The 17847-nt window shown below is 36.9% G+C and overlaps 1 protein-coding gene across 4 annotated transcripts in view; it reads right to left on the bottom strand.

The window, feature by feature from the left end:
- pde10a (phosphodiesterase 10A) overlaps positions 1-17847 on the bottom strand; it is a 186747-nt gene that overhangs the window by 14793 nt on the left and 154107 nt on the right. For all 4 annotated transcript variants that reach the window (XM_017694079.2, XM_037538615.1, XM_017694080.2 and 1 more), the window contains exons 12-16: positions 15362-15454; positions 7340-7526; positions 2440-2582; positions 1338-1421; positions 934-1084 (exon numbers count right to left, since the gene is read on the bottom strand). In XM_017694079.2, the coding sequence (XP_017549568.2) occupies positions 934-1084; positions 1338-1421; positions 2440-2582; positions 7340-7526; positions 15362-15454 (658 nt within the window). The remainder of the gene's footprint in view (positions 1-933; positions 1085-1337; positions 1422-2439; positions 2583-7339; positions 7527-15361; positions 15455-17847) is intronic.

Below are 17847 nucleotides of genomic sequence, written 5' to 3'. Positions count from 1 at the left end.
TGGCATTATATCAACTTACAGTACCTTTTCCACCCAAATACACCTAGTTAACCCACTACTGTCCATATCTGACACTTTATATTTCTTTCTGTCCGTCTGTTTTCTGAGCCAGAGCAGAAATCAAACCACACAGCTAAAAAGTAGTTTATCGCATATAACATTAAATTCTTTTGAGCACATGGAACCACTGGTATTCAACAAACAGTAGAAAATACATGTAATCAAAAAATTCAAATTGCATTTCAGTTAGATGTTTATTAAAGGTGTAACCGTTATCAAAACAAACTTAGCAGCAAATTACATCAAAGATCAGTTTCTGGACATGAATTAGTCACAACCAACAAGAAAAAGTGTGTTGAAAAATTCTGACAAACAAGTCTCTCCAGACTGTTGATAGTAAGGGTAACAAAGACTTTCAATACCAATTTTAAGAAGCTAAATTTATGATAACTGATCATATTGGTCAAGATAAATTAATATGATAAAACATTAAACAAACTCCAGTAGTTTTAGTCAAACAGTACTTCACTGACTGAAACAGTTTTCCAATGTCAACACTGAATGATCAAATATGACTATAATTACTTAATTGTCAAGATGTAATACATTAAAATAAACAGATGGCTTAAACACAGAGCTGCTGAGACTTGGGTTTTGTAGCTTATTAAAAAAATTTTTAAAGTTCCATTTAGATGAAGTTTTCTTGTGATACGATATTGCTCTCAATGCCCTTTACAAAGTGGTACAACATCATTAAAATCCCAAATTTTATTAGGTCTGCATTTCAATGTAATACTTCAAAAACCTGTTGTTTTCTTAGCCGTCTCCCAGCTGATACAGACAAATCCATGAAATCAGCTAATTACTGGCTGATTTTATCAGTTGATTTATTTATCGGTCATGCTCTAATTCAGACAGGGGGAATGTACTGACCTCCAGTTCGGTGAAGATTTCAGAGGTTTTCTGAAGGATGGCGTACATGCAGTGGGCCACTGTCACCGCATGTTTCCAGTTGTGGTATGGAACTCGTCTGTAATTCTTCCGTACAGACATAGTGAAGCGACACAGTTTCTCCAGCTCAAAACTACACAGACAAAAACAACAGCAGTTCAGATGCTTAAACATATGACGTTACATACGATGACAAAAGAACATGGACAGCTACTTGAGTTTAGCATAATTTCATTCAGTCATTCTAAAAGCAACAAGACATCTGAACTACTTTCTTATCTAAAGCACATCGGTGTTTATTCTAAAGCACTCTTGCGTCATTTACACCTGCCATTGAAGCAGCTAAGAGGCCTTGGGATTTGAGAGGCGTGAGGCGTCATTCTCACCTGTTTTTTCCACATGAACTGTGGATCATGTACACAAAGACTGCAGGCCAGAGCTCCTCATAGGGGCTGATATCAAAGTGGAACCTATAAAGATAAATGAAGAGAATTAATCTTAACCTTGTATCTCCAATATATATCACACACACACACACACACACACACACACACACACACACACACACGGTGAGTCAAAAGTCACAGTTTTATCTTATTTTATTTTTTATGCTGTCACAAGCCTCCATGATGTGGTGCTGAAGGTGGTGTTTGTTTGAGATAAAAGTCGATAATAAAACAAAAAATAAAATAAAAGTGTCCTATGACTTTTGACTCACTCAGTTTTATATATATATATATATATATATATATATATATATATATTTTTTTTTTTTTTTTTACTGTTATTTGGGCTTCATCTTTGGCTTTTTTCTTGGTTATATCGAATGGCTTATTCTCTCAAATTCTGGCAAATGCTGCCCAAAAAATATACAAACAATAATGCCTAGTTGAATTGTTAAAAATAAACCTAAATAATTGATTTTTGATTTTATTTTAAATACATTTTAAGTAACATTTTCCAATTCAAGTGACCAAATTCTCATTACTGCATTATCAGTAATATTGGTAATGAGACGCGTATGTGGACACACTATAGTAATGAGAATTTGGATCCAAAATGCCAAAAAACGTCAAAATTGTGAAATAAGCTCCACAAACGTTTTGCTGTGGCAACTGATCTAAATTACATGAACACTGTTCATCTGTGTGATGCTTATGACACAAACATTTATACCGGAAAAGTGGCTTTGCTGAGTGACCCATATCAGAAAGAAAACACCTTTTAAGTTTAAACACCTTTTAACACTTTGCAAGCAGGAATTTGAACCTGAACATCCTGCATCGTAAGTAACTATATGAGTAAGTGTTATCACAGAATTGCATTTACATATTACAAAAACAATGATAATAACTGTAAAATAATGAACAAATGTTCCATAATTACTGATGATGTACACAGCATACTCAGAAAGATGTAGTGTGACATCACTAATCATCGCAACAGTAATACATGGTTGGATTGTTCAAGACTACAGCGTCTACTCACAGCTCAATCTCTTTGTATATGGGGGCTGGAAGGGTCAGCTGTGAGAGGGTCTTCCACTCCTCTGATGTGCAGATACTGTGATATGAAAGCTTCTCCATCGTCACCCTGTAGATGCACTCCGAATGTCTGATCCGGTGATACATCTACATACACACACACGCACGCACACGCGCACACACACACACACACACACACACACACACACACACACACACACACACACACACACACACACACACACACACCTCCGTCAAACTTTCCTTCATCTGCACAACTTATTTTCTGTCGAATGAACCCATCATACAGACATACAATCATATGCAAAAGTATGGACACCCCTGTTTTGTTGACTTTCTAGGAGAAAACAAGTGAACACATCCTCTTGGTTCTTTACATTTGAATGCAAAATTTACTGTTTATTTGCTGTTTTTAACATTAAATGTGGCAGAACATCAGTAAAACATTTAATTGAACTGGAGTTATTCAAACTTTTACATAAGGCTGAACATAAACATGAACACATGCATAGATGCATATGCACACAAACACACATGCAAATCACCATTAAAAAGCTTTGTGCGTGAGAAAAAAAAAATGCATTTGCCAAGTTCCTCTCACCCAATATTGCGGCATGGACAATATTCCTTACTCTTTTTTTTTATAAGTAACTGAAATAGCTGTGGGTACAATGGGTGGGTATTTTTTTCACAGTATTTCCCCTGCAATTATTTTGACACTAAAACTGAGGAAAACAACCGTCAAGCCAAATTTCCAAAACAGTAAGATGCCATGCCAAACCTCAGACACAATTCCAGCTTTGTATTCATGCATCAAAAAACCAAACCACACTAACGACAAACCTTTATCTCACACACGAACACTTTGCTTACAACATATGTGACATGTGTTGAGGTCCTATTTGTCCTCTGACTGTAGGTGTTACAATACAGTTAAATACAGTTCAATTCTGAGTGAAGATTCAAAGCATTTGACATGACTTATATAGACCAAGAAGTGACCCCAAAAACACACAGTGATTACAAATATCTTATTAATGACCATTCTTTGCCAAAAAACACACTGAAGCAGAACAATCTAAAGTCTGCCACAGTGCCTTACTGTAACTACAATAATTACATCTAAATCTAACCATGAAAAAAAAAAAAGTGTTTGTAGCCTCAAAATATTAAGGGGTCACATTAACTACCATCGATACAATATTGGGTGTCAGTATCTGGTTGATAACCCCAGAAAATACTGGAACAGATGTGGGAGAAAAAAACAGGATGAAGCTGACCTGATTCTTTCACAAATCTAGACAAACAGCACAGAACTGCTGGCATCACTAAAATGCTGAGCAAAGTAAACCAAGTCATACTATAACATCAGTAACCACATGATAATGTCACATAATGACAGTAAAAGTGTGGATATTATAGTGTCTGAGGACAATCGTATGCAAAAGTTTGAACACGCCTGGTCATTACATGTTTTGTTGATTTTCTACATGAAAATAAATGAACATATTCTTTACAAGGAACTTAAATATTGCAATTTTCTGCAAAGTCTAATGCACAATTTCTATCTACTTGCTGTGTTTAACATACTGGAATGTGCCGTAGAAGATTTGGAAACTTATTTTCACTTAGTAGAGGAGGGGAGCCCAAACTTGATTAGATTGCAGTATCCTGTTGTTTTTGGAAGGTTTGCTGTTCTGGGGGCTTCACTTAGTAATAAGTGTGGTATATACATATTAGATCATATAATTCATTTCATTTGAAAGCTTAGTAGGTTTTACAGGAAAACATATGGGCTCTGTGTTAGCAGACACTCTAAAAAGTATTAGCATCTAAAGATGGATGGATGGATAGATAAATAAGTAGATAGATAAATAGATACTGCATTGATCTCAAAGAAACTTTAGCAGCACCCAGTACAAATAAAACAAGACACACACACATTATATATGTGTGTTATGTGTGTGTGTGTATACATACATACATTTATATATATATATATATATATATATATATATATATATATATATATATATATATATATATATATATATATATATATATATATAAATAAAACACACATACACGCACTATACTGCCAAAAGTACTCACATACATCCCATTCTTAATCCACAGGGTTTAATATGATGTCGGCCCACCCTTTGCAGCTATAACAGATTCAACTCTTCTGGGAAGGCTTTCCACAAGGTTTAGGAGTGTGTTTATGGGAATTTTTGACCATTCGTCCAAAAGTACATTTGTGAGAACAGACATTAATGTTGGACGAGAAGGCCTGGCTTGCAGTCTCCGCTCTAATTCATCTCAAAGGTGTTCTAACCGGTTGAGGTCAGGAACAAAGGGGCCGAGCCCAACTCCTGAAAAACAACCTCTCACCATAATTCCCCCTCCACCAAACTTTACACTTGGCACAATGCAGTCAGACAAGTACTGTTCTCCTGGGAACTGCCAAACCCAGACTCGTCCATCGGATTGCCAGACGGACAGTTGACTGGAATACCTAGTAGTGAGGAAATTTCATGACTGGACTTGTTGCACAGGTGGCATCCTATCACGATACCACGGTGGAATTCACTGAGCCATGGAAGTGACTGGAACACCTGAATTCAATTATTTGGATGGGTGAGTGAAAACCTTTGGCAATATAGTATATACTTGAATTAATCAGCTACAATCATCATTAGTCAGCGAAAACTTCTTCTGTACTACATAAAATATTCAAGATTTGCCTTTTTGGTAAACAAGCCTAAAAAGACCAAAGCAGCTGTTTAGCCATGTCACTTTCCAGATGACGACAAACACTTCAAGCTCATATAAACACATATTACTCACTGCTGCCCTCTAAAGGTGTTACAGCACTAGTCACAACTTTTGTTGTTTCCGTTAGACCCATAATGTGTTTCTTTTATTTATATGGATTTGCCTCAAACAAACAGGCACACACACAATTCCCATTATCTTTGTAGCAATGTAAATATACAGTCATGTGAAAAAAATTAGGACACCCTTTGAAATCCTGTAAAGTTTTTAACATATGTGGACATGTGGATATTTAATATCAATTTTAACAATACTGTGGGATCCAAGTAATATAACAATTAAAAATTTAAAAAGGCCTTTTTACAATTTTCTGTAAAATGTAATTTAAAAAGAATGCAATTTCTGGTGAGGCATAAATTAGGACACCCCTACATATTGTCCCACTTAAAATAGTTAAGATGACACACAGGTGTATCACATCAGGTGTACATGGTCAGAACATCGTTACCCAGCATTTTGAATGCATTTTGAACATTTAAACCTCGGAAAATTAGTTTGGTGTGTCCCTGACTGTTGAAGTGAGAGTGAGCACCATGGTGAGATCCAAACAGCTGTCTGAGGCCCTCAGAAAGAAGATTGTGGCTGCTTATGAGTCTGGTAAGGGATTTAAAAAGATCTCAAAAGAATTTGACATCAGCCATTCCACCATCCGGAAAACTGTTAACAAGCGGAGGACATTCAAAACAACTGCGACCATGCCCAGGTCTGGCCGTCCAAGCAAGTTCATCCCCAGAGCAGACCGTAAGATGCTGAAAGAAGGTCATGAAAAATCCTAAAATTTTATCACAGGACCTACAGCAGGTTCTTGCTACTGTCGATGTGAAAGTGCATGACTCAATCAGAAAGAGACTACACAAGTTTAATTTTCATGGGTGCGCAAGGAGGAGACCTTTGCTCTCTGAGAAAAACATTAAGGCCAGACTGAAGTTTGCCAGAGAGAACGCAGACAAAGGCCATGACTTCTGGAATAATGTTTAGACAGATGAGTCTAAAATTCAATTATTTGGACACCAGAACAGAAGACATGTTTGGCGTAAACCAAATACAGCATTCCAAGGAAAGAACCTCATACCAACCGTGAAGAGGTGGAAGTGTCATGGTTTGGGGATGCTTTGCTGCAGCAGAACCTAGTCAGCTTACCATCATAGAATCCACCATGAATTCTATTGTGTATGAGAGGGTGCTTGAGGAACATATGAAACCATCTATAAAAAAATGAAAGCTGAAGACCCAAAACATACCAGTAAATCCACCAAGTACTGGGTGAAAACCTAGAAGTGGAGAGTCCTGGAATGGCCAAGTCAAAGTCCGGATATTAATACTATCGAGATGCTGTGGACTTAAAACAGGCTGTACATGCAAGAAACCCCGCAAACATCTCACAGCTGAAAGAATTCTGTATTGAGGAGTGGGGCCAACTTTCTTCAGATCGATGTCAGAGATTGGTAGATGGCTACAAGAAGTGTCTCACTGAAGTTATTTCAGCCAAAGGGGGCAACACTAGTTATTAGAGGGTAGGGTGTCCTAACTTTTTCCTCCATTATAATATGCAATTTTTTTCATATCTTTTGTTTCATGAGTAAAACGATTTTTGTTGTTTAATTGCAATTAAATCACTTTCTTTTCCAGAAATAAACAAAAACAAGATTGGACATCGATATGTAAACATTTCTTAATAAAGAGCTAACTATTTAACGGGGTGTCCTAATTTTTTCACATGACTGTACAATTGTGAAAACTAACTGGAAAATACCTGTGATCAGCTGGAATAATTGTGATGTAAAAATATTATAACTATACTAATATACTATAAATATAGCATAATAAAAATATTGTGTTTGACAGATGACATATTAACTCCTGAGCTCCATTAGCCTCGTAGCCCTAACAGTAAAGACACAAACTCTAAATCTTGGCTGATGGGCTGCATATGGGGGACAGGGAAAATGAGATTTTTAGCTGAACTACTATCAAAGCGACAACACTCACAGGCCCTTCAGCAGGGCTATGCACAGCACTGGTGAATGCGCTGGTCTGCCACTTACATTTGCACAGTGTAAGGCCAGAGCACAGAAGACAGCGAACATCTTAAAGTTGTTCTCGTCCGTTTTAGTAAAGGCACTTCCGCTCAGCTTGTTCACCATCTGCACGACGCCTATAACGGTTCCCCGACTGACGATGGGCATGCACAGGATGTTCCGTGTCGTGTAGCCAGTGTAGAGGTCCACTTCTCTGCGGACAGAATGGAAGAGAAGCAAGAGGAAACAGAGCATAAAAACCCCTTCAATTATGGATGTAAATGATCTGACTCAGTCAAAATAGGAAAGAGGAAACAAACAGAGCAAAAAAGCCCTTTTGATGGTGGATGTAAATGAGTGTCTCATTCTGGACTCTGTTCCCGTGGCCTATCAACACCACTTTCATTTGTGTGCTCATATGGAAGGTTTGCCATAATGGGGGATATTCCATATTATACAACAGTTAGTTCCAGACATGCGAGCTGATTGGTCGAGAGGCGTTCTAACTGTGCTGTTATTTCACCATAACATCATGTTTTCTCCCACAAACACTATCACTCTGCTGAAGCGCTGTTGCTAAGCAACGACTTTGACAGCTGTAGGAGACACTCAAGCCATTTGAACATTTTCACTTCTTACTTTACACAAACAGAAAATGGACACTTAACATCACATTTGACTGCCAGCCAATTTGGTCAGACTCTGAAGACAAGATGACACTAAATTCCCAAACTGTCATCACCACTAAGCAGCTTTTCGGTTGGCAGCTGTGACAGAAGAACAGCTGAACAACCGGGAATCAAACTAGATAGGCTGTAAGATGCTTTACAGACTGGCTAGAACAAAACAACATTAATTTTGATCTAGAAAAAATTGACAAAACTGAGCTGAACTTGATATTGCAGAAGTTTCATGGCTCAGTCTGATTTGGTCTCTGAAGGCCAGACTACACTTTTGGTGAATGGTACTGGGTTCATTTCTGGCTGTTTCCAGGTTGTTTAGGTGTTGTTTAGTGGTGATGACAGTTTGTGAATTTAGTGTAAGGAGCTGGAGAATGAACTGCCAACTGAATACACTTAAAAACATTTTATCACTGAAAAAAAGATAACTGGTAGGTTTTTGTGTTGGATAAGCCTCTTCAGGTGTGCTAATTACCAAACAGAGCTAACAAGCGTCACACTGGATGTTGGTGAGGACTCCTACACAATGGCTGGAGTACTGAGCCTGGTTAACGATAAAGCTGAGCTATGTCTGCCTCGGTCACGTCCTTTACAACACATCCTTGACAACTCTCTCACATTCTGCCTCTCATGTTTCAGAGAACCAAAGTATAATATAACATACTATAACTTGCTTGAAAAAACGTGCAAAACAATTGCATTTTAGCCTGTATATAACAGCCTCCTAGTGAGATTTGGCTTAATGGTTACAAACAGAGACCACTAGTTTCCTGCAAAACACCTTTAGATCCTATTTCAAAACCGTCAAATGCATCCAGAATCAATGGTCACCTGTTAAACTGTTAGGATCCTTTACATTGTCATTTCAACCCACCATGAAAAGTCAAAACACATTACAAAATCACCAGGACCCAACAGAAACACATAACGGCTTCCATGGCGTCTTAATATAAAAGCAACAGGACATAATATACAGTATGTTCCGTTTAGTTACTGCTGTTTAGTTATTTGTTGCTTGGTTATTGTTGCTTATCCACATCACACTGCCTTTCACACTGTCTTGAAACCGATTTCACTGAATGTGCGCAGTGAAGTTTTTCCTCCCAAGCATCAATTAAAAGATATGCACAATATATTTTTACTGCATACACAAGTCAAAAATTTTCAACACATCAAATTGAATATTTAGTTTTCAAAATCTTAAAGACATTTTAATCTCAAGACCTAAGTTTAAATCATAATGAAATTTGCAAATTGTGTGCAAAGTGGTGTCTACATGCAAAATTATCTTAAAAAATACATTTAAACATAAAAAGACAGAAAAACGATATAGAACTTTCCAAAAGTTTTCCGAGAAAATTATATTTAAGTAGCTAAACCGAGGAGGGAGAGTTTATTTCTTTAAAAAAAAAAAAAATTAGTACAACCCCATTTCCAAAAAAGTTGGGATGCTGTGCAGAATGTAAATAAAAATTATGTGTAAATCATGTAAATCATATTTTTAAAGGAAAAAACTACAAAGACAACAAATGAAATGTTGAAAGTGAGAATTTTATTGTTTTTTGAAAATTTTGAATTCGATGCCAACAACATATTCCAAAAAAGTTGGGACGGGGGCCTGTTTACCGCCGTGTCTCATCACCTCTTCTTTCAACACTCTGTAAGTGTTTGGGAACTAAGGAAACGCTGCTGTAGTTTTGAAAGTGAAATGTTTTCCTGGTCTGGTTTCTGGACTCTTTTAATATGGAGCAATGCTGCTGTAATACATGCAGAATGTGGATTAACATCATCTTGCTGAAATAATCAAGGCCTTCCCTGAAAATGATGTCGTCTGGACGGCAGCATGTGTTGCCAAAACATGTTTATATCACTCAGCTTTAATGGTGCCTTCACAAATGAGCACGTCACCCACACCATGTGCACTAATAAACCATCATGAATACTGGCTTTTGAATTGTGCGCTGATATCAAGCTGAGTGGTCTTCAGCCCGGAGGACACAGTGTCCAGGATTTCCAAAAAGAATTTCAGATGTTGGTTCGTCAGACCACAGGACACTTTTCCACTTTCCCTCAGTTAATTTTAAATGAGCTCAGGCCCAGAGAAGGTGGCAGCATTTCTGGATCCTGTTTATATCTGCTTTCTTCTTTGTGTTTTAGAGTTTTAACTTGTATTTGTGGATGCAGTGATGAACTGTTTTCACAGACGGTGGTTTTCAGAAGTGTTTCTGAGCCCATGCAATGATTTTCACTACAGAATCATGTCTGTTTTTAATGCAGTGCTGTCTGAGGGCCCAAAGACCACGGCCAGCAAATACTCGTTTTTGGCTTTGTCCCTTACACAAATTTTTCTCTGGATTCTAGGAATTCTTTAATGTTGAATGAAAAGCAGAAGTTCTTTGCTAGTTTATGTTGAGAAACGTTCTTCTTGAATTGTTGCACTTTTTAATCATGCAGTCTTTCACAGAGTGATGCACCCCTTCCCATCTTTACTTCTGAAAGACTCCGCCTCTCTGAGATGCTTTTACACCCAGTCATGTTACTGACCTGTTGCCAATCAACCACCAGGTGTTTAGCATTACACAATATTACCAGCCTTTTGCTTCCCCTGTCCCAACTTTTTTGAAACATGTTGTTGGCATCAAATTCAAAATGTGCAAATATTTTTCAAAAAAAGAATACAGTTTCAACATTTGATGTGTTGCCTTTGTACTGTTTTCAATGAAATACAGTGTTTAAATGACTTGCACATCATTGCAATTTGTTTTTATTTACATTTTGCACAGCGTCCCAACTTCTTTGGAAATGGGGTGGTATTAAAATGGTAAGTGGTGATTTTATGTATGTTAACATATTGGCTGAACCATTTCCAAACGTTTCACCCTGACAGCCCAGTATTAATAGTATTTTTTGTATTTATCGTTCAATAAGAAGCTTGACTAATCAATCATTCATTAAATTAAATCAGGTGCACTGGTGGCGGATTTGAACCAATCTGTATGATGGCTGGGGACTTCCAGAAGAAATCTGGAACCAAAGCTGCGTTCTTTTAACTAGCTTGAAAATTTCTTTTAAAAAAATTGTTACTTTCTTATTTTACTGTAGTATGTTTATTTGTATTTATTCTATAATTACAGTGTTTTATAGGCCATAACATTGTCATACACACACTCTATATATTCTTTAAATGCCCCTATTAAGTGGTTTTCAGCAACCAGCGTTAAGCATATCGTTAAGCATATCACTATTGTCATAAGAAAACCTCATATCATTTTTCAGTTTTTGACCATTTGAAAATGCCTGTTGCTCTTTACATTGTGGTCAAATTTCATGATACAGAGACCAAAACAAAATGACTTGAGAAAAGCCTGGTTCTATTGACTTACAGTAAAAGTAAAGTATGTTTTTCCTTCTCCTGTAAAATTACCATTTTAGAGATATGAGGTTTTCTTCCAACAACAGTGATATTTTGATCTTTTTCAGTCATGCTGAAAAGTGATCCCAGGTGGCTCCTCATGAAGCTGCTCAAGAGAACATCAGTTATTTCATATAGCGTGTAAGTCTTCACATTTACTGTAAAATGAAGAAAACATTAACGTGACAGTCTTTCTGTGAGTCAGATGTGCTCACAGCTGTATTCTTATTATTTTGATGTCACACATCTCCCAGACACTTTTGTTTTCTGGAAGTTATTATCCTTGCTGTTAATGCCGAAACACTAACGCAGTGCATGAAGAGAAGAACAAAGCATCTCTCCGTAGCCATGGTGACGGCAGCTTTATGTTTCTGCTGGAGAGTCGCAAGGCCGTCTCACAGTTTGCCCTCGTTTATACCTTGTTTATACCCTCTCCTGTGATTAGGGCGCCCTCCACAGTGTAATATTATACGGAGCAACACTGTAGTGAAGATAAGGGTGGATGAAATGGCTGAAACAGCATATTTATTATACAAATCATTCTTTATTTATCAATGCTGTTCAAGAAAGACTGCAAATTTTACCTCCTTTAAAGACATACGACTCACTTTGTCTGATTCATGAAACTTTTGAGATTTGAGCACAAATAATGAATCAGCTTCGGTATGTGAAATCAAGCGCCAGCCAACCAGCACTTCATTTACATGCCATTTACATAAAACATGCATCAATGCATGAAGTTGTTTCAGTAATGAGCCAATAAAACAACAGCCTTCAGTGGTTTGTGAGCCAATGGCTGTGTTCATGGGTGGAGTCTGAGGTTGTGCTCCCCTTACTGATCACTGAACTTTATAGTGCTATAATTAGGAGAACTGAACACAAAAACGTGAAACAAAGGAACTGTCTGACACACTCCACAATTCCAAAAGATTGGGACAGTAGGTAAAATGCATTTAAAGTAGAAAGCACAGTAAATCTAGCTTGACCTGTTTTTGAACAAAAACAGTTAAGAGAAAAGATATGGAGTGTTTTAATTTATCAACTTCATTATTTTTTAATAAATTGCTGCTTTGGGAAAAAAAAAAATCTCCATTTTTGATGTTTTTCAGTTTTTGCCATCATTTAAAAGTACCCATTGTCATTTACATTGTATGCAAATTTTGTGATGAATGGAATAAAAGAAATGACCCAAAATTCTGGTTCACTGACATACATTAAAAGTTAAGTAGGTTTTTCCTTCTCCTGAAAAGTTACCATTTTGTAGAAATAGGCTTTATTCCGACAGCAGCAAAATATACATTCATGCTGAAATTGGTGCCTGCAACATGTTCCAAAAAAGTTGGGACAGTGGCAATTTAAGATTTGGAACATTAAGAAAATGTTCAAAAAACATCCTAAACAGGTAACTTGCACACCTGTGAAAGCATCATTAACACACATTTTTGGATCATTGTTGCATTCTAGCTGCAGTGTTTTTTCAGGGATGTCAAAGCTTATTTCAGCATGATGATGCTAACCCACATTCTGCATGAGCCACAACAGCAAGAATGTAAATCACAGAGTGCAGGAGGAACTGTATACAATTGAAAATGTGTGTCTTGTTAAGCTCAAATTACGATAACAAAGGCCCTGTACTTGCCACTATGTGGCTAATGACCTGTATTACTGAAGAATGGCAAAAATTACACTTTCAAAACTGGATCAGTCTGTGCCTTCAGTCCCCAAACGATTATTAAGCGCTGTTAAAACAAAATTGATACAACTCGGTGGAAAACATCCTCTAATCCCAACTTTATTGGAACATACTGCAGGCATAACATGGATAATGAGTGTGCATATATGAAAACAATGTTTATAACATTAAATATTGTGATTTCATTTAATGCAGGTAAAACAGACCTTACTAAATCACTGCTTACTGTTTTTATTAGCATTGTACATACTTTCCCAACTTTTATTGGATTAGATTTTTTTTAAGGTTGGTAGAATGACATCAGAATTTTTGCCATTAATACTAATAATTTGTGCTTAATAATGCTATTTTCTATTAATTATTATATTGATATTGAGAATACTTTGGATTAGCATCACCAACAAATCCCACACTTTTTCCCACTGAAGCTGATGGACATCAAAACCGTCGGTCAAATTTGTGTGCACTCATTTAAAGATCAGATATGGTCAGACGCAACTTTGATGACTAAGTGCAAATAATATCCCCATATTTCTGTCTGAGATTTTGTGAACGAGCTGGAACAGTCAAAAACAGAAAGGTCATGTTTAACTATAACCATAAAAACTCAATTCAGTATTTGGAAAAAAAAACTATTTAATAAGGAAAAGAAGGAACAATATATGAGAAAAAAAATTAAAGGCACAGTCCGCTGTCATCCAATCAGCTATTTATTACTGTCAGTGGTGGACAGTAACTAAGAAAATGTCATTTGTTTCTGTACTCAAATAGTTTTTTCATGTAACTGTACTTTACTGAAATTTTTCCATTTTGGGCGACCTTTTACTTTCGCTTCACTACATTTTAAAGTCAAATATCTTTTTTTTGTGAAGTCTGTCATTCCTTTTAGTTCATGTATGTATAAAACCATAACGTCAAAATGAAAGAAGCGCAAAGTTAGAGCACCAATCAGGGCACAGCGGCAGTTTGTTTTGACCTCGTTTTGACCCGTTGGTCATACCGACCCAGTGCAGCACACGGTTCAGCGTCAGCGCAGCAGCGTAACGTTTTGGGTGTCTACTCAACATAAATGATGAACTAACCTAACTTTGTAGAAATAGAGCACAATATAAAAATATGTCCACATATGTAGTCGTGACTGACGCGGCTTTTTTCTGAATTTATACAAACACTTTCATTTTATAGTAAATTAGTTTGTTAGTTTATGTTTATGAACAGAGACCTACAGATCAATATAGTAAAGGAAACTCATTTGTGATCCTGAGTTTATAGCCAGTTTTTATTAAACTTAAACTTGGAACTAAGTTGTAAATAAATCTTAAACTGAAACTTTGCTTGTCTGTAAAAAGTGATTTCAGAGCCACTCGGTTCTCCCTGATGGAAACTGTTTACCTTCAGTGTTTTGTGCTTATGATCATTTTCCTCAGCGTCACTAATTAATGACCTTCTATTAAAAGACTGGTTTACCAAGAGAGACGCTGGAGGATTTTCACCTAAAATGAGTTCACGAAGCGAGTCTTGTTACAAAAATAATAATAGATTATTAGAGTCATAATTAATCTATTAGTACTTTTACTTTCGATACTTAAGTACATTTGAAGGCAAATACTTTTGTACATTGACTCAACTTCGACTTTTACTGGAGTAATATTTTACCTTGCATATGTCTACTTTAGCACAAGTACTTGGTTGGTGTACTTAGTCCACCACCAGTTACTATGCAGTCTGCAGTTACTAAACACTTATTGTTTACAGGCTCTATAACTGATCAAAATCTGCTTTTTCTGACACATGCAGTTGTTCAGTATTCCAGAAGTACTAATGATGCCCATGCTGCACTTATGAAAGTATACAGTGATGGATTTTCCATGCTAATGATAACTTATCATTATACTGCCCACCTTTAAAAGAAATCCTTGAGTTTCTAGCTCATTTTAAGTATTGGGGAACTACCTTAAGGCATATTGACACAAAACGCGCACTCAGTCCTGAGAGTAGAAGCATCTGTATTCCGTGACAAACTGCATGATTAATATAGCTGATTAGGTTATTTTGCTACATCCAGCCTCAAAGTCTTTCTCCAAGGCAGTTAATTCTACATGACTCACACAGTGAACATTTACAGGGATGCAGCAGTCTACTGAAGCCCTGTGTTAGACTCATGTCATTTCTCTTCGTCTAGTAGCCCATAACAATAACTTATACGATAATAAAAACTGCGTGAGTGGTTGTAAAACGTGGTTGATAAATAGAAATGCTGTTACCTGTTGAACCGTGGGTCTGCATAGGCGTCTGGAATATTCAACACCTCTCCTGTCCGCGCCACTTGACCAGCGATGCCTTTCTCTATAGAAAACCTAGGACAAAAAGAGCCAAATTCTTGCAATGAGATTAAATATAACTTGATATTATATTATACTTTGTAACATCATCATCATTATACCACCTGACAGGTGCTACGTCAGCTTGACATTAAAGTTTCCCCAAACAGCTTTTATGACAGGTGGTGTTTATGGGAGTAAGCCTTTAAAGGGGAAGTTCACCAATTTTCCAAAATTTCACCATTATTTTATGAGATGTCATGAGAAGTCATTCAGAGTGGTTTGATGTCAAATGTTCCATTCTAGAGAAACTTGCAAACTCTTTTCTGCACAGTGGTGGTGACAGGTACCGGCGTCCTGATGTCTACAACACAAATACAGCCATTTTGTTTACTATCCATAACCTCCAGGGAACCTAAACGTGTCTTCTGGGTTTTTATATGTAATGTTGATGATGGTAAAATATTGATAAATCTGATAAACATATGTTTCCTTCGGCCTCAGATCAACCTCTCCACCAGGTCAAAGTATTATGTAAAACCAACATAAAACGTCTCAAGCATCATGCAGCAATTTTTTGTAACCATTTCGTGTAATAACCATTTTTGTAACCATTTCTGTGAGGTAACTTTGTGAGACATTAAAATGTTCAGACTTCTGGTTCCTAACACCACCATTGTGACTTAGTCTGACTGTCCAGAACGGAGCATTTCAAATCCATCCACTCCACTTTGTTTACGTCTCAATGTTTATGCAGAAATATCCGTTTTTCAGATTGAATCAACTGTCATGAAGATTTTATATAAGTCATTTAGACCTATAAACACTGCCGTACAGACTACATTTCTTACTGTAAGGATACTGTTAAGGAAAAAAATCTGATTTCTGACACAGTATCTTTGTAGTACTGTTAGCTTACAGCTGCTGAATACTTACTGTACCTTTAGGAATTGTGTATTTTTACAATTGGCAGTCAACAGAATCATGAGAACACTTTTACTGCTCTCCAAATGAGTGAACTGGTTTTCTGACTGTATCAAATGAGGCCGGTGTCCAGGTCACACTGGGACACTGTGCTGTGGCTGTGGTAGGTCAACACCCTGTTAAAGTGACTATATCCTGAGGGTGAGCACGGGGGGAGGGGGAGGGGGGGTATGCTTATCTCATTACTTATAACACACACTCAACACTGTCACATGCACGTTGATGCCACATTGCTAAGGGCTTAGTGCCTCTGTAAGCCACAGAAGAGCCTGCACAATGTCCAGGGTGGAGCATCCACAGTCAGCAAGGACAGCCAGAAGAGCCTTAAAGAACATGAACATGCTGCCTATCAAAGGTTCTGGGACACACAGCTTTCCAAATATTTTTAAGGATAATAAGCATGTTTTCTTTGTTAGTTTGCAATAACATATTAAAGAATTTATGTACCTAATTATCAATATCATGTGTGCAAATATATGTGATGACAAAAACAGAAAGACTGAAAATCCATCATTTAGCAGCTGTAACTGCTAAGTGGGAAACGCCTGGAAACTGTTCGGATAAAGAAAGTGTGTGCAGTGGTTGTAGTTGCTGAGGGAGGGATTTTTTTTTTTACTTTTCACAGACATTTACATATGCAATAAAATAAACCTGGTTCGTCTTTAACACTTTTAGTTATTGCAAACTGACAGAAAACATGATAATTGGTACCAAAAATATTTTGAAAGGTTAAGTATCACTAAAAACTCTGCACTACGCAGCATATCTTAATAGACAGTACCACTATAAGCCTACCCCTAATAAAGCATTTAAGAACAGTTGAAAACTTATTGATACTTTTTAATTAGGCCATAAACATCTTAAAACATTAATGAGCAATAACAGCAATAACAGCAGGCTGACTGTTAAGCTGTAAGAAGACTATTTTTCTATTATTTTGAAGGTGACAGATCGTAACTGAGGGATCACAGTTATGCTTCTTCAATAAAAGTCTTAGAACTGCTGTTTTAATACCATTGAGCTTGTTTACAAAGCACAATTTACAATGTCCAACACACTTGGACAAACGCTGTTAAATACTAAATAAATTCTTTAAAAATGCAGTTGGAATAGGATCTAAAACACAGGTAGAGGAAGTTTACTGCATGAGTTTTTGAAGTTCTGTCTCAGTAGTCTTTTAAAACTATTTTAAAGTTTACTATTTGTAGTTACAAAATAGAGTTTTGGGCTCAATCCCATTTCACCCCTCGCTCCTACCACTTAGCCCTTAGCCCTTTTGCATGTTCACGTCTAGGGGTAGGGTGTCCCAGTTTTTGTTGAGATAGAGGGGAAGGGCGAAGTCTTAGGGTTTCATGGCCCTCCAAATGGAGTTTTTTTTAGAGACAATCCAAATGGAGTGCTGTGAAAAAAAAAAGAAAAACCCAGCAAAGAAACGCACAAATGTA

The sequence above is a fragment of the Pygocentrus nattereri genome, chromosome 5 (genome assembly GCF_015220715.1).
Source record: "Pygocentrus nattereri isolate fPygNat1 chromosome 5, fPygNat1.pri, whole genome shotgun sequence".
Classification (NCBI taxonomy): Eukaryota; Metazoa; Chordata; class Actinopteri; order Characiformes; family Serrasalmidae; genus Pygocentrus; species Pygocentrus nattereri.
This window is presented reverse-complemented; position numbering and strand designations above follow the sequence as displayed.